At 39.9% G+C, this 27,792-nt stretch overlaps 1 protein-coding gene across 2 annotated transcripts in view; it reads left to right on the top strand.

The window, feature by feature from the left end:
• The window catches only part of DLG5 (discs large MAGUK scaffold protein 5), a 185,702-nt gene that overhangs the window by 124,940 nt on the left and 32,970 nt on the right, over positions 1-27,792 (top strand). Inside the window, exons 6-17 of one of the 2 annotated variants that reach the window (XM_038409298.2) lie at positions 1,352-1,611; positions 6,870-7,182; positions 11,911-12,141; positions 15,430-15,614; positions 16,207-16,332; positions 17,415-17,547; positions 18,223-18,350; positions 19,825-20,000; positions 20,468-20,571; positions 21,538-21,630; positions 22,671-23,678; positions 27,385-27,523. In XM_038409298.2, the coding sequence (XP_038265226.1) occupies positions 1,352-1,611; positions 6,870-7,182; positions 11,911-12,141; positions 15,430-15,614; positions 16,207-16,332; positions 17,415-17,547; positions 18,223-18,350; positions 19,825-20,000; positions 20,468-20,571; positions 21,538-21,630; positions 22,671-23,678; positions 27,385-27,523 (2,896 nt within the window). The remainder of the gene's footprint in view (positions 1-1,351; positions 1,612-6,869; positions 7,183-11,910; positions 12,142-15,429; positions 15,615-16,206; positions 16,333-17,414; positions 17,548-18,222; positions 18,351-19,824; positions 20,001-20,467; positions 20,572-21,537; positions 21,631-22,670; positions 23,679-27,384; positions 27,524-27,792) is intronic. The other variant, XM_038409301.2, reaches the window with a different exon arrangement.

Below are 27,792 nucleotides of genomic sequence, written 5' to 3'. Positions count from 1 at the left end.
CAGCGGTCCCAGGGGAAGCTGGAATAGCCACTACTCATCAGCCCCGGCAGCTGGTGCTACTGCCCACCCCTGGGCAGCGACACTTCCCTTCCCAAGATTTAGTCATGGGTATTTTTAGTAAAAGTTAAGGACAGGTCAAGGGCCGTGAATTTTTGTGCGTTTTGCCTGCGACCTGTCCATGACTCTTACTAAAAAATACTCATGACTAAATCGTAGCTTAACTATAATTGCCAAGGAAGTGTTGGGAAATTGCAAATGGTAACTAGTAGTCTGTGTGATCATGAACAGGAGGGGAAATGATCCACAAGATTTCTCTCTGTATTGGTGGTCCTTGCAATGAAACTGTCAGCACGCTCTCCTTAGAGTAGTGGTGGGCAACCTGCAGCCTGGGGGTCGCACATAGCCTGTCAGGGTAATCTGCCGGCAGGCCACCAGATAGTTTGTTTACATTTACACGGCTGCCCGCAGCTCCTAGTGGCCATGGTTCGCTGTTCCCAGCCGATGGGAGCTGCCGGAAGTATTTTATGAAAGTATTCCTTTTAAGTTTCTCTAGTACCCTCCTCAGATGCATCTAAACTTTAGGCTAGATTTGACCCTTTTAAACATAAAACTCAATGTTTTTGGGAGCAAAACAATCTAACTATGGGTAGCATTAACAAATGCTTCTTTACTAGATGTTTTTAAGATGGAATAACGATGAATATTGAAATGCATGACTGCAGGTAAATCTTACCGAGACTAGCCTTTCATCTTTTGAAACTTAAGTTATTTGAGTTTGAGGTGTCGTTGTGAGTGAGACTGGTAAAATGAAGTATTAATCACTGTTATCGCAGCTTCCAAAGTTATGTTTTGGGGGAGTGCTTTATAATTTGGCAGCTGAAATGTGGAAAAGTTATTATCGGTATTTGTTCAACTAGTAATAGTAAACTAAGTTAGATACCTCCTTGTCTAATGTTGTGGTTTTTTATTTATTTTTTTAAGACCCATGTGTTAAGACTAACTATTGGTACCTCTTTTGCCCTTTTATTTAGATTGCTTGTCTATAGCAAAACAATTTTTATAGGACTATTGATATAGTCATGTTTTTCCATCTAAATGTATTCATTGTGAGTATTATCAGCCTGAAGCTAAGAATCTTGTATGTAGAGATCTCCTTTTCAAAATGGCCTAATTCAACTTAAATGTTTTTCATGGACATTGAGTTTGAGGAGAAAAGTAGCTGTAAGCAAAAAATGTTAAGTAGTTTTCATATATTAACAGGTCTCCTAAGATATTCATACTATTTAAAAACAAGGGAAAAGTCTCTTATGTGTACCTCTTACTGAAATTATCCTTTTTGTTTGTTTCTTAGGTTATGAAACAGAATGGATCCTCAGAGATACTAAATAAACTCTATGATACAGCAATGGACAAGCTAGAATTTGTGAAAAAGGATTATGATGCGTTAAGGAAACGGTACAATGAGAAGATAGCAAGCCACAATACAGACCTTAGCCGGCTAGAACAGACTGAGGAGGAGAACAGGCGTCTTCAGAAGCAGATTGACATGTTAATGAAACAGAGGGATACAGCAATACATGTCCAGCAGCAGTATTCCTCCTCTCTTAGAAGGTATAGGCAGCTTTTGGTGACTTGTATGTACATTGTGTAGGCGATACCAGTTGTGCTGCTTAGTGGCATTTTAAAGAGATGGCAACATAAACCAGTATTTTTCTAAACATTTGTGTATCTACAGTGGAAGACACCTTTAGTGAGTATGCAAAAAACAAAAAGAACTCCACATACACCCACACAACTTCAGAGACTAAAAATCATGGAGAGGAAATTATTGTCTTGCCCAACCTTTCCCAGGATTATGTTTTTATCTATGTAAAATCCTGTAAAAACTGTCCTTCAGTTCATCTAAGAAAACTTGTGGTTCATAGGGGTTTATTCTTTCCTCTCAGCGGTACTTGACTCCTATCTAAGGGGAGTCAAATGTACACTCAAGGGTACATTAGTTGTTGTCAAACCTGAAAGGTTTGGGGTTTTGTTTGCCAGGTTTAATGAACTTGACTCAATAGATGATGAATCCATTGTAAAATAAACATAGGCTGCCAGGTAGAGTTCTTGTTCTGGGACTGGAGTTTTAGCTAATGAAGAGGGCCCCATGCCTAGAGAAAACTTTCATGGTGCTGTAATGGTATGCTGTATGCCATGTATGGTATCAGACTGTATGCTGATCTCCAGTGGTGCTGCAACCTGACGGCATCATGGGTTACAGTCTGCTGAACAGAAGCCAGTGAGGGTGTGTCTTCACAAGGAAACTTCTGACCTGTTCTTTAGCAGGGCTACCAGCTGGGTAAATGCCAGCAGAGTGGGCACAGGCATTTTTAGCATCATATCATCTAACTCTACCCTGCGCATGGCTTACATTAGATCTTGAATGGCTTACACCACTGCTTAAAAGGGGGTAAGAAATGTACAAGTGTGGAGAAGACCTGAAAAGGATGTGTGTGGGTGAGTTGGGGGTGCCCAGAGGTGGATTTACAGTGAAACACAGGGTGCCCTGGCACGGGGCCTGGCTCTGTGGGGGCAGAAGCTTGGTCCTGCCAGCTCCTGGGGCTCCTGTTGCAGGCTCCACCCCACGGGCAGCCAAGCTCCCGCTTCCACCCCTGAGCGTGCCATGTTACCGCCCCCCCAGTGCATTCCCTGCTGCCAAACAGCTGTTTGCCAGTGCTCAGGTCGCTCCTGGAGGGAAGGGGAGGAGCAGGGCTGCAATGCGCTCAGGGGAGTAGGCAGAGAAGAGGCAGGGACGGGGCCTTGGGGAAGGGGGTAGAATTGGGGCAAGGCAGAGCAAAGGCGGGGCTCCTGCACCTCCCCAGCACATATTTCTCCCCTCCAAAATCATTAAGCTAATGGTACAAACAATATTTGGAAAGATCATTAAGTGGTTTGCTGAGACCCTCAGTGATTTTCAAGTGGTCTGTGGAAAAATAAGTTAGACTACAAAAACAATCAAGGTACCTCACTTTATTTTCATTTACTTCCTATTACTTATAGGAGGAGAATGAAGAAAAAAAGAGTGAAAAACAGGGGTGGGGGGAGATATGTGAGAATGTTCTTCTTCTTGGCTGGGTCCCAAGGAGGGGCCCCAAAAATGAAGCTGAGCACAGGGTCACACTAACTCTAAATCCGCCACTGGGGGTGCCGTGGGTTTTTCTGGCCATAAGTTAGGGATAACCTTATGAGGGTCAGAGCTGAAAGTCTAAAATTCTCTCTCACTGTTTTCCAAGTTCCTCCCATCATCCTGTGAACACAGAACTCTCTCTTAGCTGGGATGAGGGCTGCGGCATGGACACATTTGCATTGCCATTTATGTATCTGTGATGCATCAGAAGTTTAAACTGGCAACGTTTTGCACCTGCTTTGTTGACTTCTGGAAGTGTGCAAAAGCTTAATGTGCGGTCGTGAGCAGTGCGGGAACTCTGGTTGTATTGACAAAGCCTTGGTGACCGATGTTATGGTCCTGTTCTATAGGATTCCTCTTTAGAGAGGAAGTAAATTTTATACGCAGACTTCTATTTAAATTCTAGAATGTACTTGCTTGGGGATTTGCATAATATACTGGTTCTTAACGAGGCATATGGAATACTCTGCTCAAGGCTTGTACTGTATAGTCACTGAAAGAGTCCCCATGAAGAAATGAAGTCTGTTTAGTAGATCTATTGTGTTGTGTGGCATTGTAGTGTAGCACTGGAATGTGAAGTCTGGGGAATTTGAGGACCTGCAGTCCTGTTTCTCAGAAGCATATGAGAAAGCAAGTTAATTGAACTGAAGAACTTATTTCATTGTGTTTTTTATTCATTTTGTATGGGGGGCTTGTTGTTGTTGGGTGATTTTTTTTGTTGGTTTTTTTTTTTTTGGTGAGTGCATAGTTATGGGGTTTTAACCTGTTAGCTCTTTGCTTGTGACTTCTTTTTCCCTCTTCATAACTATTCAATCAAAAATATATGTAACTGAATGGTAAATTTATAATTAAAAACAGCTTGAAAATAATCCTTGTGCATGGTCAGTATATTGTTTTTAAGGATGAAATATTGCTCTTTTCAAAAATCATTTTTCAGAGTATCAAATGTGCCAAACCTGCAGTTTAGGTTAAGGACTAACTCGCTACAAAACTTGCAAACTTCAGCACTTTTTAACTGCAGTTTGGTTTAAAAACATGTTTAAGCAGAGTCTAAATTGCATTTTGTTTTTGTTTAACAAAACGTGGCTGGTAGTACTGACCTGTGGATAGAATAGGAAGCCTCTGAGCTGTGAAAGTGTGATGCCAGCTGTCTCTTGCTCTTTTCTCCTTGGAGGCAGAGAGCAGTCAGCTCAAGATCAGTTGTGAAGCCAGGTTTTCCACATGAAACTTCATTGTATATCTACTCAGCTATCTGTATTATAATAGTTTAACAGATAGAAGAATCCTCTACAGAAGATATGATTTTCCTCCCCCCCATTTAGATACTTCCTGATGGCTCAAGTTTTTTTTTTTCTGCTTAAAAAAACAATCTTTATATCATGTAGCCTCTTCATAGCTGATGCCCTGTTTCCGTTCGGCAGATGCTGATTTAATTTTTCTCCCCATTCCCTTCTCTGTGACCGTAATGGTGCTTGGAATGCAAACGGCCACAAGGTTATATATCACGTATGTGTCTCTCACAGGCTTTTAATGTGTTATCCATGCCTGGTAAGGTACAGTCTCATCCTCAGGTTTGCCCAGAACTCCAAAAGAAAAATAAAATAAAATAAAGCATTTAACAGTAGATTTTTCTGTTCTCTACAGACTGGTGATCTGTAAGGAGATTCTTTAATCTGCACTAATGGCAGGGGAGATGCTTGCAAATTACTAACAGATGTCTCATTAATGGCATGGATATGCTTTAAATTTGCAGGTGCCCTCAACTAAGTATCTTAGGTAGTATTCCCTGCTTACTGGATAGACCCAAAGCCTGGCACAGCCTGACAATCAGGCTTACAGCTCTGGTTTCCAGGGTCAAAGCATGGTATACTGGCTTGCACAAGAACCATGTCTAGATCATACTAAGTGTTTGTGTGAGAATACAAAATATGCCAGAGGCATATAGGAATTGCCATCCTGGATCAGACTAGATCCATTAAGGCAGGTACCCTGTTTCTGCCATTGGTGGTAATCAGATGCTTCAGGAAAAAAGGTGCAAAGAAATCCCTTTGTGTAAAATTATGGAAGAATATGCTCCTAGGAGAAGTTTCTTCCGAACTCCCATCAGTTAGTGGTTGGCTTATGCTCTGAAGCATGAGGATTTATATTCTTCATTATTTTATAAATTCTATCAATATAACTGTGGATGCTCTTATTATTCATATGGACATTTAAGTCTTTTCTGAATCTCACTGAGCTCTTGGCCTCTTATACCTTGTGGCAATAAACTTCACATATTAACTACATGTTATGTTAAAAAGAAATACTTTTTTAAATCAAATTTAAATTCGTTGTCCTTAAGTTAGCTGGTGACCCTTTGTTCTCTTATCAGAATAAGGCAAAGGGGAGCATCCAATTTACTGTCCTTATCCCCCACATTTTCCACACCTCTAATTTATTCCTTTCTAAACAATGGCACTGGTAATTTCTGATGCCCATTTCTTCCCCCCATCCCCGGCTTTGCTATATCCTTTCCAGGATGGAGTGCCCAGAACAGAACACATTATTTCAGGCAAAAACAGATCATCAATTTCTGTAATGGTGTATTTTCAGAATTATTATTGATCACATTTTATATACATTATAAAAAATTATTTGCTTTATTTTTACTGCTTCTGTGCATCAAGTGCATTTTTTCCTGTTTTAATTACAAATCTTCAGTTGCAACCACCCAGCCTTCTCATGGGTTCTGGCCAGGTGGGACAGGAGTTCTGGAGATGGGGGGTGGGGGTGCTTCTGGGGCAGAAATGGTTGAAAAGGACTGCACTAGTACACTAAGGGCTTGTCTGCACGTACAGCACTGCTATAGCACTTTAATGAAGATGCTACTATGCTGATGGGAGAGCTTCTCTCGTTGGTGAAGTTAATCCATCTCTGTGAGAGGCAGTGGCTAGGCTGATGGGAGAAGCTCTCCCTTCAATGTTCACAGTTTACGCCAGGGTGAGGTTGATATAATTGTGTCACTCGTGGGTGTGGATTTTTCACACCCTGAGTGACGCAGTTATACCGCTGTAAGTTTGTAGTGTGGATGGATGCCCTTTAAAAAAAAAAAAAAAAAAAAAAAAAGTGTTCTGCAAAGTTTTGCTATTTACTGCACTGTTTAATGGAAACTCTTGAATATGTAGAAAGCATTTAGTTGTATAGATGCGCACTACAATAAGATTATCCAGAAGAGAGAAGCAAAAATGATAAAAGGTTTAGAAAACCAGACCTATGAAGAAAGGTTTTAAAAAAAAAAAGTCATGTTTAGTCCTGAGAAAGAAAAGCTGGTAAGTCTTCACATAAGTGAAGGGGCTATTACAAAGCGGATAATAATCAATTCTTCCCCATGTCTACTAAAAGTGGGAAAAGAAGTAATAGGTTTAATCTGCAGCAAGAGAGATGTAAGCTAGACATTAGAAAAAACTTTTTAATTATAAGGTAGTTAAACTCTGGAATAACCTTCCGAGGGAGGTTGTGGAGTCCCCATCATTGGAAGTTTTTAAGAACAGGTTGAACAAACACCTGTCAAGGATGATCTAGGTTTACTTGGCCCTGCCTCAGTGCCAGGAGCTGGACTTGATAACTGCTTGAATCCCTTCCAGCCCTACATTTCTACAGCTCTATAAAAGGAAAATGCAGAATGATGGAAGCGTCTTTGTTTCTTTTTGTTGTTGTTTAGGTTTGAGTCAATTCAGCAAGAGCTAAGCAAAGCAACTGCGCAGAACAAGGAGTTGCAGAGAGAGATGGAGCGGTTACAGTCAGAAGTGACGCGGTTCAAAACAATGCAGCTGAAGGCATTGAAGGATGCAGAGAAGTACAAGGAAGAGAGAGACTCTGTTTTCAATGAGTATCGCCTCATAATGAGTGAGAGAGACCAAGTGATCAAAGAGGTGGATAAGCTTCAAACTGAACTAGAGCTTGCAGAGTCCAAACTGAAAAACACTTCCTCAGAGAAAAGAGTGGCTAGTGAAGAGATGGAAGCTTTAAGACAGGTACCAAGGGACCATTTTGTTGTGTGTGGGAGGATAAAGCGGTTTTACCAGTGCCTTCTTGCAGCTGTGCAAAAAAAAAAAAAAGTGTGCCCGATACATGGGAAACGTGCCTTCATTGTGAAAGGGAAATTCCTGGCTGACTTTCTCCTGGCGGCACTCTTTATTGAATACAGTCGAGTACCTGTCAGCTGCAATCTGTTATGCACTTGACTTGTTCTGTTCAGTTCACTTGAAATTCCTCATTTTAACAAGCCAACCTTTTGTATCCAGCTAGTGATGCACTGTATAACAATAGATAGAACTCAGATATATAATTTTTTTCTTTCATTTTTAACTTGTAGCTAAGAGAGAAACATCTAGGGTATTATCTATTAAGAAAAAAAACCTAGCATTATAAAATAGACTCTCAGCCTCATTTTAACATCTGCTCAAAGACTACAATTATGCCCCCTGTTCTTTTCCGTTTAGCTCTCAAAATTAGAGGATATTTGGCACTGTGATTTACAAAAATGCAGGCACTGCTTTATAAATCATATTAATCCCAAACCGGTATTACTTCAGCAATATGTTCTTAATGTTTAAAACACAAGTGCTGTTAGTAGGATTTACAAATGCAGCGTGCTGCTAAATAGTAAAATAATATTCACTTGGTCATTCAGTTTTCAAATATTTTGCTTAGGTGTTTCACATGTGACCAAATATTTTTCTAGTGCCCATAAATCCTTTTTTTTTTTTTTTTTTTGGCTTTTCTTTCACACGCTTGTCATTGATCACAAATAATCCTTTACATAAAATGATCTAACTGCAGCACTTCTGAAAACCAGATCTCTCTTACGTAGGTACATAAATATGGGTTAAGCTATGTAGCCAACACTCAAACAATCAAGTTAAAAAAAAAACTTTGGCCTAACCGTTGAACTTGGTAGGTGCTAGCTGTCTGGAACCTAAATCAATAAGGCCTAGCCTACACTTAAAAACAAATAAAATAAATAATTGACCTAGCTATATCACTCAGCTGTGAAAATGTTTGCACCCTGAGCACCATAGTTAGGTCAACCTACCCCCAGTGTGGATATGGTGAGGTAAATAGAAGGATTCTTCTGTTGACCTAGGTACCGCCACTCAGAGAGGTGGATTAACTACATTGATAGAAAAACCCCTTCCATTGATACGGGAAGGGTCCGTATTACGGCTCTACAGAGGCACAGCTGCAGCACCATAGACATAGCTAAAAGGTGGGGTTTTCAGAAGCTCTCAGTGTTGGCCTAACTCTGATCCCATTGAAGACAATCGTAGTTTTACCATTAACGTCAGTGATAGCAGAGTAAGGGTAACTTCTGTAAATCTCACCCAAAGTTGTCTGAACGCTCATAATTTGTTTTAACAATCCACACAGTTCCTACAGCAATTTGCATGGGTGCTTATTAAGCATAGGATTAAAAATAAAATAAACAAGCATTCCCAGAGAGTTAGATCACAATCTTGAAAGCACTTGGATGAGTAGTTGAATAGGGACAGGAAGAAGGAGATAATCCTGATGAACAAGATGCTAGTTGCTGACATGTTTTTTTAAAATAAAATGTTATGAATGTTTTGTTTTAAGGGCAGATACAACTCCTGTGTCTGTATAGTGAGGCTGCTGCTGTAGCCTTTGCTTGAACAGCTCTTTTAATTGTATAAATCAGGGGTTCTCAAACTGGGGGTCGGGACCCCTCGGGGTCATGAGGTTATTACATGGGAGGTCGCGAGGGGTCAACCTCCACCCCAAACCCCGCTTTGTCTCCAGCGTTTATAATAGTGTTAAATATATAAAAAATAGTTTTTAATTTATGGGGGGGGGGTCTCACTCGGAGTCTTGCTATGTGAAAGGGGTCACCAGTAAAAAAAAAAAAAATTCAGAACCACTAATATAAATAACATTACTGTGTTGGCACTTCAGTTTTTCTTTATAATTATGAGGATATTCTGCCTCTGATCAGGGTGTTCCTTTGTTATGTAATGCTGACCATCTGAACTTGCATTTATCTAGTTCTGACTGGATCTAGTACCTGGGTAGGAATTTGAGAGGGATATACAGGTGGTTTATTGATCAAGTGACACTTCCGCTTGGAGTACCATGCATGAGAATCACACGTAAACGGGATTGTCCTATCAACGAGTTTGACTACATCTCGTACTGCAATTGCTGCCTATTGTGTGTAGCTCCACCTAGTGATATGTTGCAGTTATGACGGTCATGTATTATGGTCATAGCTATTTGTCTAAAACAGCACTGCATCAATTTAAACTGTCTTAAATGTTCATTCTGCAGTACATCTGTGTATAGTGATGCAGTTTTTGTGCTATTCTAAAATGTAAAAACTATCAAAGCTAGGGTTTGTTTTTTTATAATTGTAGCTTTTAAAGATTAAATGAGCCATGAACTCTCGGATCTAGTGCTACTCCCTAGTTTCTAAATCTTCATGGGGTCCTACATGCTCAAACGCAAATGGATTAAAGCATATCCAGACACTTCTGAAATCTATGGCGCACACAGGTGATAGAACAAATCAAAATTAGGAAAATTGAATTAAGCTTCCTTATTGTGGACAATTTCAGGCAAGAGCCCAGTGATTTAAGCCATACACAGAGCTCTCAATAAGGGATTTTTGTCTGTTTTTGCAGGCTCAGGTAGCCTGCCATACCATTTTACTTTTAGGATGGGGGTGCACAAGCAACTACCTGGGTATATGATACTTTATCTCAGCAATTCAGTTGGCTTTTTCCTTTGCCGAACAAGTTGTCTTCACTCTTGTATCTTACAGGGCTCTTCATCACAAATGTATTCACATTTGAAAACTTCCTACAAGAGTAAGAGTTTTTATCACAGATGCAAAGAGCAGTTCACTTTCTGCCTGGAAACTATCTACATTCTCCATCTGATTATATAACAATGAAACAGTGTAATTTGAGTTTTATATACCTGTATGCTGTAGCAAATTGAGCAAGAATAAGCAACACTTGCCCAATCATTATTAGCACTGTCCCACACTAAAAGTTGTAGCAGTACCTTTTGTAAATAATAGTTGCAATATGGCAGTTCTTGTTTACCAAGAGAATAGTATAAACTCTTCAGCTGGGATTTGGGACTGAAGTTCCAGTTTTTTTTTTTTTTTTAATATTTACAGCATCCATTTCTGTTTGCTAAAGAGAAGAGAATTTTCTGGTGATCCATGTTAGCAATCTTCCCTTCCACACTGGTAGTCTCTGTTTTCACCTACTTATATCCAGAAGTCTTGCTTTCCCAGCATTGTGTGGAATTTAACCCTTCTACCCTATTCAGCCATCGTGCTGGGGCCATGCAGAATGATTCTTCAGACCAGAGTGCTGCATTTTCTGTCGGGTATTGTTTTGATCTTGTATTGTCAGGTTGCTGTTCCGTCTAAACCACATAAAACAAATAAAGTGGAGAGCAGGCCGTACTATTTGTTAAAGAGAAGAGATGTCTGTTCTAAATCAGCCAGTTGCTTTATTTTATGTCAGTGTGAGCACCTCTCAGAAAATTATGGCAATGCCTAATTTTTCCAAAGTTTTTTAAAGTATGATTTTCTAATATTTAAAAACCTTATCAGGAATTATTCCTCTGCCCCAGTGCTTTGTTGGCCTTTTGGCTCTGTTGAACACTGATGAACCTTTATTACTTCTATATCACCTTTATCCAAGGATTTCGAAACACTTTCTGCAGAGGAATTATTCAAGCCATGCTACAAACTGATGTGCTGGGCCTGATTTTTTTCTGAGGTTCTAAACAACCACAGCTCCCACTGAAGTCAGCACCTCAGAAAATTAGGACAAGTGATTTGTTCAAAGTCACACAGACTGCATGAGTGGTGGGAATAGAACCCAGGAGCCCTGATGCAAGTCTCCTACTCTAACAACTATACAAAAATCTCTGGTATAATATAACAGCAGAATTTTTTTAAGATCTTAACAGTTCTATTTAAAGTCTCCTAAGAATAACACTGTCTTCATGGTATCGCACAGGCCCATGAAGTAGTATGTTCACATCTTGCAGTTGACTCGTATGCTACATTCGATATAATGTATTGTTTGCAGTATTTTATGACGCATCATACCCTTATTTATAATTGTAACATTTCACAGTACATGTACACACAATTGGTATCTTACGCTGTAAGATTCTCAAGTCCCTTTAAAACGAATGTGAAGCTTCAGGGCACTCATTCACTTGGGCTGGAAAACATTATCTCAGCCATGCAATAATTCAGGACATTGCTTTGAAATAACACAAAAGGGAAAGGTTTGTGCTCACATTCTGCAAAGGAGAGCTGTATAGAACTATGTAATTACAACATTGAATAAAAATATGTTTAAAATATGTAATATGATTGTTTTGTGTTAAATCTGAGTGGCTATCCAGGACTCCTGAGGACTTGCAACAAATGTGCTCTCTCCAGGTTTCTCAGAACCATGAGTGTTCCTAGATTGTGCTTCATTATTCAGACAGCAGGGTGTTTAAAGGTGGTGGTATGGCAGTTTTAACACTTTGCTGAATGTTGTTAGCTATTTTTTCTTTGTATTTAATATGGAGACAGAGCTGTACAGTTCCCCATTTTGCAGAATGTTCGTTATATATCCCCAGTTTTTAAGGTGTCTATGTGTATTCAACTGGAAAGAAGAAATATTGCTCTGTACCTAACACCCTGCAAACAATGGGTCTCGTTGTAGGAGCTAAACTCAGCTCTAGTGGAAAGAGATCGAGCAATTTGTGAGAGGAATGAGTTGCTGGAAAAGTACTGTCATGAAGTGAAGGACAAGGCTGAGGCCCAGAAGGAACTTGATCAAGCTTGCAAGGATATAGAGACAGTGAAGGAAGAAAGAGATGTTGCCAGGAAAGAGAGAACAGAAGCTATCATCCAGAGAGACCATCTGCTAAGGGAATATTACCAAGCTCGTCAGGTACTGGCTGTCTTTGTAGATAGCTTTTTCTTTTTAGATCGAAGAGAGTAAATGCCATTCGGCGTGCTTGTAAAAGTCTTGGTACAAAGCTGCTTTCCCCCCCCCCCCTCAATTCAATGAAGAATGCTTCATATGCATGCGTGCATGCACTCCTTAAGAGGGGAGTGACTAGGCTACTTGTTTAAGATAAATCAATCAGTCACAGTTTTTAAGTTTTCATTTATAAAGGGTTAATAGATGTTTTTAATATATGGGTTAATGGATTGTTATAGCCCAATAGTTCAGCAGGTTACAGTAGTAGTGTGGCTGGAATATCGCCCTCTTGTGGATGTTCCAGGACACCATTTGAGGCAGGCTCCATCAGCTAGTTTTCCTGTCAGTCTTATTCCAGTTCTGGGTAGAATTGAGGGGCTCAAACCCTAAAATGTTCAATAACAAAAAGTCCCCAAATACTAGGCTGTCCCACAATCTTCTGGTGGGAAGAAGGGTAGGGCGGCGCATCCTGGCCCTTTCCGTTGCGCTTGGTTCCTCCACTAGTATCTTATTTGAGTGTTGTTCGCTCCTTGGGGTCTGGCTGTTGGCCTGTCAGCCCTGAACTGAGCCAGGTGGTAGTCTTTTATTCTCCCTCCTGTCTTGGGATTGGCTGCAGGTCTAACAGGGTGGGGCTAGTTGGATCTAAAGGCACTCCTTAACCCCTTCTTTGCTGATATGGGTCCCCTGTGCTCCGTCTCAGTCACTTAAAACAATCTGTAATACCTTCTGCTGGTGGGCTCGTATATATCTGTTACATAGCTTCTTATGTCTGTAACATGCTTATTATATGTTCCAACAATTTAAACCTTTATAAAGCAATTTATAAATGAAACAATATGAAGTGTGACGAAAAAGATTCTCTGTTCTGCATAAATTCTTTACATTCAATCACACTAGGATATACATATCATTAAAGGGGATGGATGGAGTCCATCAAGATGTGGCTGTTAGTGATTATACAGAAGAGTTAAAATATTCTTGCAGTGTTGTGTGTTTGTAGATCTATTGTATGTAATACATTACATACATAATTATACTGTAATGTAGTAGTATGTAAAATCCTACATTATCCCTGCTTCTCTTTCTTGAGAAAGAACTACAGGATTTACAGTAATATTTATATTAGAGAAGATCCTTCAGAAGGGTTTTTTTGTGTGTGAGAAAGGCATATTTTAATTTATCTAATTTCATTATAGTATCAATCTTTGATCATAATAGACTTTTTTTTTCTACCACAAAAACTCCCCCCATCCTCAGCTTTCTATGCCATGTATATTTGTCAATCTTGAACCAGCATCCGAGTAAGCAATAAAACTAGGAATTCAGCTGGACTGTGCAGAACCATTTTATTTTCAGTTGGCTATCATGCCTCTGTCTGGTTGTGCAGAAAGCTTTCCTCCATCTCCCCACATCAAAAGCCACTGATATGGGGAGACCTTGGCTTGACTTGCAGCCTTCTTCAGAGGATCAGCGTGAGTTTGGGAATACCTCATGTAGGCAGGACCGGCAGGACCTGTCACTCAGCACTGTGCTCCCACCTCCCAGATAGGTAAAGAGTTGCATTTGATGGACTCCAAAGGAGGAGCCCTACCAAATCCTCTGCTGAATGAGAGATGGCTGTGACAACGGATTTTAAGGACCTGTACAGCAGGGGAGATTTAGGGTATGTCTTCACTACCCGCCAGATTGGCGGGCAGCAATCAATCCAGCAGGGATTGATTTATCGCATCTAGTCTAGATGCGATAAATCGACCCCCGAGTGCTCTCCCGTCAACTCCTGTACTCCAGCGCCGCGAGAGGCGCAGGCAGAGTCGACGGGGGAGCGGCAGCAGTTGACTCGCCACAGTGAAGACACCACGGTAAGTCTATCTAAGTACGTTGACTTCAGCTACGTTATTCACGTAGCTGAAGTCAACTTAGATCGATTCTCCCCCCCCCACTTCCCCCCAAGTGTATACCAGGGCACAGAGAAGGAACTGTAGGGCTCCAACACAAGATCCTCAAGAGTAGTGAAATGTGATTTCTTAAGGTCTATCTTTGTTTTATGAAGGGGAGTGGAGGATCCTGAACAAGCGGAGTGGAGATCTGTGATATCATTGATGGATACATGGTACATAGGGTCAAATCTCAGTTGTTGTGGGTTGATTTGGGGGTTTTGAGGGATGAGGTGGGGAGTGGGGTAGAAGAGCGGGAAGGGAAATAGCACAATAAAAGGCAAGATGTGAATTTTTGTGGCTTCTGCTAGTTCTCATGAATTAATATTACACTTTTTGGAGTGGTGGATTGGAATGTGGCTGGGGGTTTTAAGCATGAATGGCTATAATTAAAACCATTCGGGGAGGCATACATCCCTAAAAGCATTGTGTCCTGGGTGTATTGACTCTCCTAGCACTGGTAGGACCCATCTACGTGTATTTAGTCTCTGTTGCTGCCAACACACAGTTGCTTAACTTTACTCAAGAGAGTGGTCCCTTTGAGTTCATCAGGACTACTCACATGTCAAGTTAAGCTCACTTGTAACTATCTGCAAGATTAGGGCTTGAAATGCGGTTGTGTTAAAATAAGCTTGTTTCTCTTGTGTGCACACATGGAAGTGTTGTCATTGTCATTATTTCATTTGGTGTTCGAAATCTGCAACAGTAGAGAGGTGCGGATTATTTTTTTTTAAAGGAGAAATAAAACCTTTTCTAAAACATTGAATTGAAACAAAAACTGCTTGGAGAGCCATTATTCTCCTTTGGACATTGGAGGTTATGAATCACAAGGGTAGGCATACTGTAAACATTATGTCTGATGGTTTTACTGCCTGTCACAGGATCAGTCGTAGACACTAAAACAGCCAGTCTGTTCCATGATTGTTCACTGTGTTTATCTTGTTTCTAGCTGTCCCTATACATCTTCTGACTGTGTGCTAAAACAGATCAATGAATCAGCAAGGTGTCACTGAAATATGAAGTGTATATTGATTTTGCTCTAAGATGAAGAATCTTCTACCATATATCACAGTCCTATGAGTTTCTGACTGGCCTCTGTTCCTATTGACTAAAATACTTGGAGCCAACCCTGAACCCTTTACACAGGCAAAGTTCCCACAGATTTTGGGATTCTCACTGAATGCTAGTTTAGTTTGTGGAAGGATTTCAGGACTGAGCCCTTCGTATAACAAACCTGCAGTTAGGGTTACAAAACCTAGTGTGCATATTTATTCTATGAATTGTACATAAAATAAATATTTCTGTATATTTGAATTCATAGATACAAGATTCTGCTTCATTGGACATAGAAAGAGCTAACAAAGAAATTGAAATGCTTCGGAAGCAATATGAGGCCATGTCACAGGAGCTAAAGGAAGCCGTCCAGGAAGCAGAAGTAGCCAAATGTCGGAGAGATTGGGCCTTTCAAGAACGGGACAAGATAGTTGCGGAAAGAGAGAGCATACGGTAAATATGTTAGATGACATGCTAGTGCTCTTCATAATCTCAATGGCTAAATGGCAATGGTGTTCTTGTAGTGCAGCTGACTCTTTCAGAGTTTGACAGTTTTTGATAGCGCATCTTAACTTTTTTGCGGCAATGCATGATTTTATCACAGTGTACTTAAGTAATAGGAGGGATGCCCCTTTTTAACTTGGTAGGGTCTTCCAAAACATCCTTCTTAACTACCTTCCCCTTCATCACCATACTAACTTCTCTCTGGTAAACATCCCTCCAGAGCCCATCAGCACAGCGGTTGGAGTAGTAACAGGGTACCTCTTCCTCCACACATAGTAGCCAACTCTGTAGTACCCATGGTCTAAAAAAGCAAGGGATCTGAAGCCTGATTACAGAGGATCTAGTCATCATCTTACTGTCTTTAAAACACTTAATACCTCTTTTGTTCTAGATAAACACGAAGTACAAAACTGGAATTTCTAACGGAAGGATTTTGTAGTGGCTAAAGGACAAGACTGGGTATAAGGATTCAGGGTTCTTTAAGTTAGTAAATGTAAGTTGCAGCTTTAAAGTTTTACCTGAACGTCTGTTATTTTCAAAGGACTTTGTGTGACAACTTGAGGAGAGAGCGAGACAGAGCTGTGAGTGACTTGGCAGAGGCTCTTCGCAATCTCGATGACATGAGAAAGCAAAAAAATGATGCTGTGCGTGAACTGAAGGAACTAAAGTATGTCATAAAATGATTTCATTGCATAGAATGCTTTTTATACTAGAAACCTTTAATTAACAGATTCTTCAAGCCTGTCTACTTAAGCGAAGTCTGCATTCATGTGACTAAGATAACCCTAGTACACAAACCCCTTAGTGTAGATGCACTGCCCCAACACAAAGCAGGGCTCGTTCTGGTTCAGCTAACTTCAGTAACTTACTCAGCTTAAACCGTAATCAAAAGCTCTATTGCAGTTTGAGGTTTAAGAAACTGTATTAGTTCTAATGCTTTTAAAAAAGCTATTCAGTTAGAAAAAGAGAATTTCAAGTTTTCTACTGGTGAGATAGATTTCAAAATAATTACTATGTGCCCCAGCTTATCATAAGCTTTTGCCTGCAATATACCCATCATTTCCGTTAAGATTAAATGGATCTTAAACATCTATTGTACACAACAGGATTCATGTGTAGATGAATTTATAGATTGGCATTGTGTAAAATGTCTGACAAAGGCCAAAAGGAGCTGGTTGGTTCGTCATGTTACCCCCCAGGAAATACGAAAACAGAAAATCTCCATTCTGATTAGACTGTTCAGTCAGAAGTGTAATATGTTCTGAGCATGTCTACATACTAAATGTGTCTGTTGAAATGCACTGAAGCCACGCTTTCACAAAAGCTTTGTTCATTACATCCAGATTCGCACTGAATTATAAATAAGAAGAGAAAACATGCATCACATAATTTTTCAGAGTGGTAGGAATATCTTATTATCAGTACGAAATCGCATCCACTTCTTCCCTAGTATTAGGAGCAGCTTATCTGGGGGGACAAATCTACTGCTGTCTTTCTTGAGAGGCATTTTCTATATCTTCATGTATGGAACTTTGTTTGTAAGTTTCCTACAGTTAATGTAAGGGAAGATTATTACAATATGAAGGTTATTAAGTTCAGGTTTCTACTTAAATTGTGGGATTGGATAGACTGAGCAGAGATTGTATTGCTAAATTGGAGAAGGAACTGTGAAGTACATAATCTCATTCATTCATTTCTTTACAAGAGAGCTGCTGAATCACCTATAAATACACGTCTTTCATTCCATAGAGAGAAGATGGAGAACCAGTTGGAAAAGGAAGCCAGGTTTCGGCAGTTGATAGCCCACAGTTCTCATGATTCAGCCATAGACACAGATTCTCTGGAATGGGAAACAGAAGTGGTGGAATTTGAAAAAGACAGAGTAAGCCCAAGATATATTGAAGACTTTAGTGTTTTATATGCATGAATTGTTTCATATTTCATCATTACATCCCTTGTACAATGGGTTATAAAAATAATGCTGATTGTTGAATATGTATTTTTAAACATTATTAATTTTAATTGTGGTTACATACCATAAATGCAGTATCTACAACAAATATCATACCAGTCAGATATGAAAAGCTAACATATTAAAGCACTATAGACTATTATCAAAATAGACCATTGTTACAGGAAATCTACTCCCTTTTGTGGAGTACAAACCATAGATAATTTTGCCATATCTTGTAAACAACACAACTGTTACCTTTATTAAAAAAATGGTGTGTGTGTGTGTGTGTGTGTGTGTGTGTGTGTGAATATCTAAATAAATAAACAAAAAATATATATAATAATTTTTAAAACAAGGAGATTAATTCCTAATGCTAATCTTAATAATAAGACCGTGAACAAGGTTGTATTAATACATTTAATACTTGGGGGAGGAACTGAAATCTGTGTATAATAATTTATACATCTGAGATATTGTTAAAGCACCAAAGATATAAAATAAGGGCATAGTAAAAGCACTCAGTTTACAATTTCTATGTACATACAAATGCAAATTAGTTTGAATTCCAGTTGAATCGCTTGTATCATTAACAATGTTTATTAGGAGGATATGGACTTGAAAGCACTTGGTTTTGATGTGGCAGAAGGTGTGAATGAACCATACCTCCCTGGAGACTGTGGGATTTTTGTCACCAAAGTAGACAAAGGAAGTATTGCAGATGGTCGATTAAGGTACAATGTTAACTGGTAAATCATTTGCATGCCACGTGGAAACACTTATTTTAATTTGCTTTGGTTGTAAAAGGAAAAAAAAATTAAAAATATTATGGATGATTGGTCACCTCTTTATACTTTAGGTGGGTTCTGTTTTAGCTCCCTAATAACTTAGGCTTGAAAAATTGGTTTGATCTGAAAATTGCAATAAGGTGTCTGCAAAGCATTATGGAAATCTAGCTATGCTTGATTTACAGGTCATGTTAAAAAAAAAAAAATCTCAATTTGCAATGTAGACATTTGTCTGTTGCTGCTTTGTCTGCCTCCAACACTTAACCTGTTTGTCTCTTCAAACTTTCCATTTATTTAGATCTTCTTGAGAATTTGTGGGTAAGCTATAGTGGCATGGAGTGGGGGGGGGGGGGCGAAGATTATGGATAGTTTGTGACCCAATCCTGGTGCCATAGTGTCAATTCAAGTTTTTTGCCTCTTACTTAAGTGGAAGTAGAATCATGGATTATGCAAGCATCTGGCTCTCTCTTGATTGGTCAAGCTCACGGAAAATTGTGTTGTCTGTACCACAAAGCTAGAAGAGACCTTCTTTTTGCATATGTGGTAGAGGCTTGTGTTTTGAAGCAGTAGAACCAGAGCTATTGTCCAGGCTCTGCAGATGTATGTAGGGTTTATTATGGAAAGAAGCTTCTCCATAGTTAGAGTTGCAGCCACAGTCCTGTTATAAGGCTGGCTTTCACCTACCTTGTAACTCACGTTTTCAGATTTTTATAGTTGAGGTCTCAATAAAGCTGGAACGCTGTGAAGTTTTTGTTTAACTTAAGGGAATACTCTCTGATATTAAAGGGCTCCCATTGGAAATTTTTTGAAAGTGTCTAATGATATGCTATGTCTGCCCAACAAAATTACATCAGAATACTTGAAACATAGGTAGATTTTTGAGATTGGCTCATGCACGAGACAGTTTTCAAGAACAATGAAATATTTGCGGTAACAGAGGAACGGCAAATTTAATTTTAACGGCCAAAATCTGTGCTAGATCCCTGACTATTGAGATAATAACCATGAGTTATTCACTTTACAAGAGTACCTACCTCTTATGAATATTGCTTGAAATATCTTGTTTAGTTAGACCAGCTCTAACATGGAGTTGCTAATGCTTAATGTATCTGCGCAGCAGTGCCACTCACCACATTTTTAGTTACGAGCTGTCCAAGGATCAGTAACTTGACTAGGAGATGCTGAGGGCTAGTGGAGTAAGCAATGGCAGTGGAACCAGGAAGACCTGGGTCTTACTCAGTGTCAGTAAGAGATGCTGGGAAACATCATCCTTTTTCAGAAATGGGGACTGTTAAACAATTGAGGGTGACATATCAAGGTTGTGCTAGTGGTATTATGGTCCTTTTAATTAATTATTGCATATTTGCAATGTGCAGCAAAGTATTCTTATAACTTGGACTTCCATGCCTTTAACTGCCAGAGTGAATGATTGGTTGCTGAAGATAAATGATGTGGATCTAGCTAATAAGGATAAGAAGCAAGTTATAAAAGCTGTACTTAATGGAGGAGGCGTTATTAACATGGTGGTTCGAAGAAGGAAGTCCTTAGGCGGGAAAGTGATAACACCTCTGCACATCAATCTTGCTGGGCATAAAGGTAATTATTTACATTTGAATGCTCAGGGCAAGCTATTAGTTCACTCACTTGAATTGTTCTGACTTACTAGATAAGGGTTCTCATTAGCTGTTTTTTTAACTGAACAAGTAGTAGTGACTTAAGGATAGATTTCTTGCATGAATACTGCTAATGTATCATTTCTCACCTCTAGTTTGTCCTCTATAAGGAAGTTTATAGGAGTTCAGCTGAATAAGCTTGCAAATCCCTACAATCTTTTTCTCCACTAGAAAGTGCTTGTAAGGCTATATTAAATTTTGCGTTATCTGTAACCCTTTTCCCATTGTTTTTGTGTGTTGTCTTTTTTTAAACTTTATTAGAAGTTAAGCTAACTTATTTCCAACTGCATTTTTATTACACGTGGTTCTTTTTCATGCAGGTAAGTCAGATATGTTCTAAATTATTTGAACTGCAGGAATGAACTTATGTTTTATCTTTATGGATTTCAGATAGTGGAATTAGTTTAGAAAATGGAGTATTTGCTGCTGCTGTTGTGCCCGGTAGCCCTGCTGCCAAAGATGGGTCCCTTGCTGTGGGAGATAGAATAATTGCCGTAAGTCTAAAGAACAAATGTAATTTCAATACCACAGGTAGTATGAAAAAGAAATTTCCTTTTATTTGACTCATTTTACATGTTTTTCTCCGTTTTAAATTTAATGATCTAATGAATAAACAAACATGTTGGTGTTTGTAGGTTGGGTGAGTAATAGAAAATATGGGCCACGTTTAGTAGTTTCATTGGTGAAGTTTTGAAAGTATGGTTACAGTAACTCATCCTTCAGACATATTGTGGACAATCTCACTGCCTTCCCTTTTCACAATAAACGATAGGTAAGACGACTTAATACGAGGACTTCAGTTCAAGGAATCTTCTTTACACCTCCATTAGAGTTTAGAAATAGAAATGATCTGGGATGACCTTATGCCTATTCTTCCTTTAAAAGTGGACCTATGTCTCCATTCCATTTCTGGATGTGTTGATTAAACTACAAGTGCTTCTGCAATTTGCAAAATCCCATGAAGGCCTGTCTTTACCTTCAGACTTCCTCTGAACTTAAGAAGACTCTCCCTCTGATATACCTGCTCTTCCAGAACCAAGTTAAAGAAACTGGTTAGATTCTTGTCTCCTCCAGGATGCTACTTATCTCTTCTGGTAACTGCTGGGGGTGTGTGATCTGCTGAATAATATCTTTAAAAGGAACGGATCTTAGGGAAGGTAGATTCATGCAAATATATAAAGATAAATAGAGGTGTATGCAGTGGAGAAATCATACATTAAATGCCAGCTCCAGTGAATTAGGAAGTCTGTATTTATAGTTCTGGTTAGAGCAAATCTCTCTAAAAGACACATTCCCCTGATATGCAAAAAATGATCCAATTTACCAGGATACTGACATTTTCCTTTTTGCTTTAATTTTTTTGTTGGTGTAACCACTATTCGCCTATCTCATAGAAGGTAAACTAAGACAATTGCATGCTGCTAGGTTTGTTTTGCTAATTTCCCCTTGTTTTTATGCAGATTAATGGCATTGCACTAGATAATAAATCACTGACTGAATGTGAAGCTTTGCTACGAAACTGTAGGGATTCCCTTACCCTCTCATTGATGAAGGTGAGTGTGGGGACAGGAAAGGAGGAAGTGAAGCAAAAGCTGCGAGGTTTTTTTTTCAGTTGATACATATTTTTGTAATTGTAAAGGACAGAAGAGCACATTGATAAAATGAATACTGTAATGTGAAAACTCAACTAAATGAAATGGCTTTGCCCTAGGTAGTAGTGATTGGTCCCTGTGGGTAGTTACCACCTTTGGATGGCTGTTAGGTATTCTACAGTATGTGAAATTCAGTGGTTGCTCTCAGTTCAGTTCCCAGCAGATTGCTGTTCACATAAAAAAATAAACCTATCAGTCGAACCGGTAATATAGCCCCCTCATTAGCATCAAGTGCAGGAAGTTTGCATGCACATGGAAACTGAACTGTCCTCTTGCCTCCAGAAAGGGTCCCCTCTGGGTCAGGGCTGAGGGTCACTGGTGGGAAAGCAGACTCTGCCCCAGATAATGATTAAACAGAAGTCTTCATTCTGAAGGGCTGTCAGTAGAGAAACATTTATATTTCATACTGCGGTTGTTCCTAGAAACCCCAACTGAGGTTAGGGGCCGATTATGCTAGGTGTGCCACATACACACCATAAGAGTCCCTGCCCCAGAGAGCTGACAGGCTAAATAGACAGGACAGACAAAAGGTGGGAGGGGAAAACAGAGACAATAAAGGTGACTTGCCTGGTGTCATTCAGCATGGTGGTAGATCCAGAACCAGAATCTAGAACTCTGGACTCCTGGTCCAGGGCCTTATCCACTAAACCATGCTGCCTCTGTGAAAGTATTTTTAAAAGAATGAAAAGGTTTGTTTTATCAATCTTTATTCAATCTGATTCTCTGTACCAGCAATCTGTGAAATTTTGTTAAACTGCCCCTTAATCTCCCCACCCACCCACACGCTGTCCATCGTTTTCCCCAGAATATAGGCTTATTCCTTTATGTTCATCTCCATGTAAATTGGGAGCTTGGGGGGGAGGAGAGGGAAGTGAGGCTGTCACGTGCATAACACAAATCTGCTACAATCTTGAGTTGATTAAATATTTTTCTCCTCCTAGGTTTTTCCTCAGAGCTCATCGTGGAGTGGTCAGAACATATTTGAAAACCTGAAGGATTCAGAGAAAATATCGAACTGCAGGGTTCATACATCAGAGATACAAGTTCAGAATAAAAGAAACTTGAAACACAACAGTTCAACACAGACAGACATTTTCAATCCAGACCTCCTGGATGGCAAGAAGGACCAGAATGACCAGGGGAGTGGTTCGTTCTGTGATCACAAGCCCCCTTCCAGCTGTGCTTTACGGGCAGACTCTCGCAGGAATGCTGTGCACGGCTACCACAGTAATTCAGAACACAGTCTTAGTTCCTTCAGTCCAGAAACGTTCGGAGAACGAGGCTATGGACTGCTTGACTTGGACCGCAGGAGGCTGCCGTTTGAGCCCATGGTAGCTGACTGCATCATGGTTGAGACCATGCTAGACAAAGGGCAAGGAGCTAAGCATAGTGGTGGTACGTGGCCTAAAGTGATGGTCAATATTTCAACAGCAGAAACTGAAAAGTTCTCTGTGTACAAAAAGCCAAAACAAAGGAAGTCCATCTTCGACCCTGACACTTTCAAAAGACCACAGACTCCTCCCAAAATGGACTATCTCTCCCCTAATCAGGTGTCAGCGCATTCACCTCAGCCCTCAAAAGCTGAAGTGGCTTCAACTCCTCCAACCCCTCCCAAGAGAAGTGACTCTATTAAATTTAAACATAAACAGCAGACGAGTTCTGCATCAGACTCTACTGTTATGACTGGATCCCCGCCTACCAGCCCAGCTACTTCCCAGCCCCCACTTAAGCAGGACTCAGACACTCACAAGGGGCGCAGCAGGAACGCTGGGCATTATTACAGGGAGGAGGGGATCGACTGCACTCATCTATCTTCAAGAAAATCTTGTGAAGATGACATTGGCTTTCAAAGAGTTGAAGAGCCAGAGATAAAAAGACCAAGACCAAAATCAGCACCTGCTTTGAGACACAAACTGACCCCTGTGCCCATTCCTAATCCTTCACTTCAGGTAGAAATTAAACATACGGAAGCACCAAAGCAGGGATGCTGGCCATTATTTTCAAAAGTGACTCAAGTTTGGATGCCCAGCTTGATACACTTCAAAGGGGCCTGATTTTCAGAGGATGGATACTCGGCACATTCTGAAAATCAGGGCCCTTCAGGGTGTCTCAGATTCGGTGCCCAAAATTGATAGTAATGAAAATATCGGCCCCTGACGCCTTCATTAAAATTCTTGTGTCTTGAATTACAAAAGTAATTCTCAGAGTTACAGTATCAAAAAGGCACTGATGGTTACAAAGAGGGATAACGGTGTCTCGCTTGATGAACGTTGCGTGGTGTTTAGGCTCTTTAGTGTCAGATGTTCTCAGTAATAATTCTAGGTTCTCTCGTGTATGTTGATTGAAAAATTGAATTATGATGGTCAAATTTACAAAGGTATTTAGGTGACCAAAGATGCAGATAGGCAACTAGTGGGATTCACAAAAGCAATTGAAAGTCAATGAGTTGGGCTCCTGAATTACTTGGTGTTTTGTAAATCTTATTAGGTGCCTATCTACATCTTTAGGTGCCTAAATGTTTACCTTTGTAAACATGGTCTGAAGTTGATAGTGGTTAAAGTGCAGTTATACTCTGTAAATGTTGACACTATTTATTAGGAGGATATGGACCTGAAAACACTTGGTTTTGCTGTGGTAGAAGGCATGTATGAAAAATCCCTCCATGGAGATACTGGGGAAATTTGTTACCAAACTAGACAAAAGAAGGATTGCAGGTGGTTGATTAAGGTCGATAGGATGTTAACTGGGAGATAAAGTAAAAATGGCCGCAGAGTTAGTGTTCCCAAGGCCTACACATCAGTGGGTCAGATTTTCCCTCCGTTACATATGAACAGCCCCACTGTCTTCAGTGGGTTTGCAAAGATGTAACTGAGAGCAGGCAATGGAGTAGAAGGTATAAGTGAGAGCAGGATTTGGGGCCTGATTCTGCAAGGTGCTCGGTATTAGAGCTGGTGGGAAAACTTTAATTAAAATTTTTCTCAATGAAAATTTAGCAATTTTTGCCAGTTTTGCTTCCTTCCGCTCCTACTTTGACTTCAGTGGGAGTTCAGTATTGGGCCTTTAATTAAACATTCTATCTGAACCCGAATAGAATCCAGCTAACTCTGTAGTGCTGACAGCATTAAAAAAGTAATAACAGCTTACTGTTGTAACTGAAGTCAGCAGATTATTACTGAATAAGTACAGGAAGCAGATGTGGCCTGTTAGAAGGTGCCATTTTCAAAACAGAATTGCACTGTAAGACACTAATATATAGGCTACTGCTGCCTTTTGGCACATACCCAGCAAAATATAAGCAAACCATTCCACATTTGAGTGCAAGGAATTTGCTTTAAATAGAATGTCAAGTTGATCCATGTGCACTGTTACTTGTATGCTTATTCTTTGAACGGTAGTCATCAGTCACTGTAAGCGCAGCACATTTATATTGTCCTTAATGTCTAAACAAATGTTGCCTGTCATCTTTATGCTAATACAAGAAATTTGAAGGACTCTCATTTGTGACATGGGCATTTTCTGGATAGAAAGCCAATATCTTTGTTACCAACCAAGATAGGAACAGGTGAACCTTATCAGGATATGTCAGGGTTGGTCATTAATACTTTCCACGGGGTCTAGGAGTTACAATATAGATATAGATCTATAGTTTCTGCACCCCCAACAAATATTTTTCAGATAATGAAAACATAGCATAATTTTGCAACTTACTCATTTGCAACCTTAAAGAACATGTTGAATGAGTAATGCCCATGTCAGAGAATTTCAGGCTTGAAGATGCAAGAGTGCACACATTTCTCTCTGGAATGTTTTGTAAATTGAGCTGTGAGGTTCAGAGCAGGGTTTAAATTCGGGTTTGTGTAGTGTCTTTTAAAAAGAATTGCATTTACAACAGTGCCTTTTATGCACTATCATAGCTAAAATAATTGCAGGGGCTGTACTTAAGCTAAAATTGGGCTCTTTGAGAAGGGTTAGTGGTGGAAAATGAAGATATTTAAAATACAAAAAATTACATTAAAGTTACAAATTTATACACTTAAAATCAGAAATGAAAATGTTCTAGTTTTCATAGTAATGCTAATAGCAGTATTGTAGAGGATGTTTTTCTGTTCTGATGGCTAGATTGGAAATTGAACTAGGTAGCTGTGCAGATGCTGTGTGCCAGCTACCTCCCCCAACCTCCCCACAAGTGAGCAGAGCCTTTGAACCGATCAGCTGGTAAATGCCAAGGAGCAAGGGAAGCATTGTGAGCAAAGGAGTGTCACCAAGAACAATGTCTTCTGGAGCTACTCTTAGGTTGATGCTGGTGCAGGTTATGCACTACCCCTTACTCAAGTTGAAAGACAGAGTCTTGCCCTACATGTAAATGTGAATCTATTAATGTTAAATTTATGTAAAAAATATACAGGGTGTGCAATGTGACACAGTTTATGGGTATATTTATTTGTTGTGCTTTTTATTGTGAAATGTGCCCAGGTATCAAGGTGACTGAGTGTAATAGAGAATTTAATAAGACTGAGAAGAAAAGAAAAGAGAGAGATGAACAAATGGCTTTTCTCATGGTTGGGTAACAGTCATGTCTGCTGCTGATGCAGCAAGGAGGGCATGGCAGTAAGAATGTGTGACTGTGTGTGTTACATCTCTCTCACTATGTAACACAACTTTCCTTTCACATGAAGAAATACGAGTAGCCTTTAGTGATTCACATTCGGTATATTATGTTTTTAATATCATGGGTTTTATGCTGTACTGTTTATCTTGAAAATAGTATTGTGAGGGCTATGCATTTTTTTAAAAAACTGTGCTTGCAGCTGCCTACAGTTACTGGCATTCTTGGCTAATGAAATCTCAGTGCACATCAGATTTCCTCACTCGCCCATGCCTGTTCACTCTTTGTAAAGCAGACAATGTAGAAATGTGTATCCACAGCCCAAACCAGCTTTTTCAGCTGACCTGTTAAAGCAGCCAGAAAATGAGTTGCTCCACTTGAACCTGAAAGCTGAGACTGAGTGCTATACCTTCAGGCCCAGCAACTAGTCTTTTTTTTAGGCAGGCATGTGCTCTAATGGCCAGGGGAAAAAAACAAGTGTAGAATTTGTTTTTAAACATCTGTTTTTGGAGGGGTTTATTGTTGAAACCATGTCGGACCAACGGATTTTAAGAAAGAATTTGAATAGAGGGGTAGATGTTTTGCATGCATGAAGAGGGAGTGAGTTCCAACGTAGGTCTCAATTCAGCAACATAATTTGCCAGGAGCATAACTTTTAAGCGTTTGAGCAAGCCCCTTGAAGTCACCCCTGTTGACATGCTCAAAGTTACACACATGCCAAAGTACCTTACTGAATCAAGGCCGTAAAGGGGGAAGAAGGCATGAGGAGGACAAAGAGTCCACAAGAGGGACTGGAGGGCCATAGGTAACAGATTGGGAGAGTCCTATGGGAGAGAATGAGAGCTGAGATGTAGGCAGAGAGGAGCTTGAAGATGAAGACAGCATGAAAGAACAGTGAAGAATAATGAAGGAGGGGAGTGATATCAGCGAAGTGGTGGGATCAAAGCATAATAATCAACATCAAGTGATAGCCAGCAAGTTATTTTTGTACTAGTTTATACAAAGCTTTCTGGATTAGTTGCAGATTGAATTCTGCACTTTGCTTACAGGTACCGAAATACACTCCAGCCAGTGAAGAACATCTCTCTCCGGAGCTCCAGGAGTGGGCGCCATATTCACCAAAACGTTCCACTAGGCACAGCGATGGTTTTGTGTCTTCCTCCTTGTACACTGGAGCCATGTCGGCAGGTTAGTGACTATGACCTGAACGGTAATGTCAGTAATGTCATAGCGATAATTTTTCTTCATTTTTAATGTTCTGACAGCAAGCTAGACTTACTCGTTTTGTGTTCAAAGCAGAATTCCTTTGTAGATGTGAAGGCCAAAAGTGACCATTATGATTGTCACACTGTCTGGAGTGGTTCATGACCATGAGTGCCAACCTCAGGGCAGACTGTCAAAAATTAGGTTAAAGGGGCAAAGAGTCCTGTGGCACCTTATAGACTAACAGACATATT

Source organism: Dermochelys coriacea, chromosome 7 (genome assembly GCF_009764565.3).
Source record: "Dermochelys coriacea isolate rDerCor1 chromosome 7, rDerCor1.pri.v4, whole genome shotgun sequence".
In the NCBI taxonomy this organism is placed as follows: Eukaryota; Metazoa; Chordata; order Testudines; family Dermochelyidae; genus Dermochelys; species Dermochelys coriacea.
This window is presented reverse-complemented; position numbering and strand designations above follow the sequence as displayed.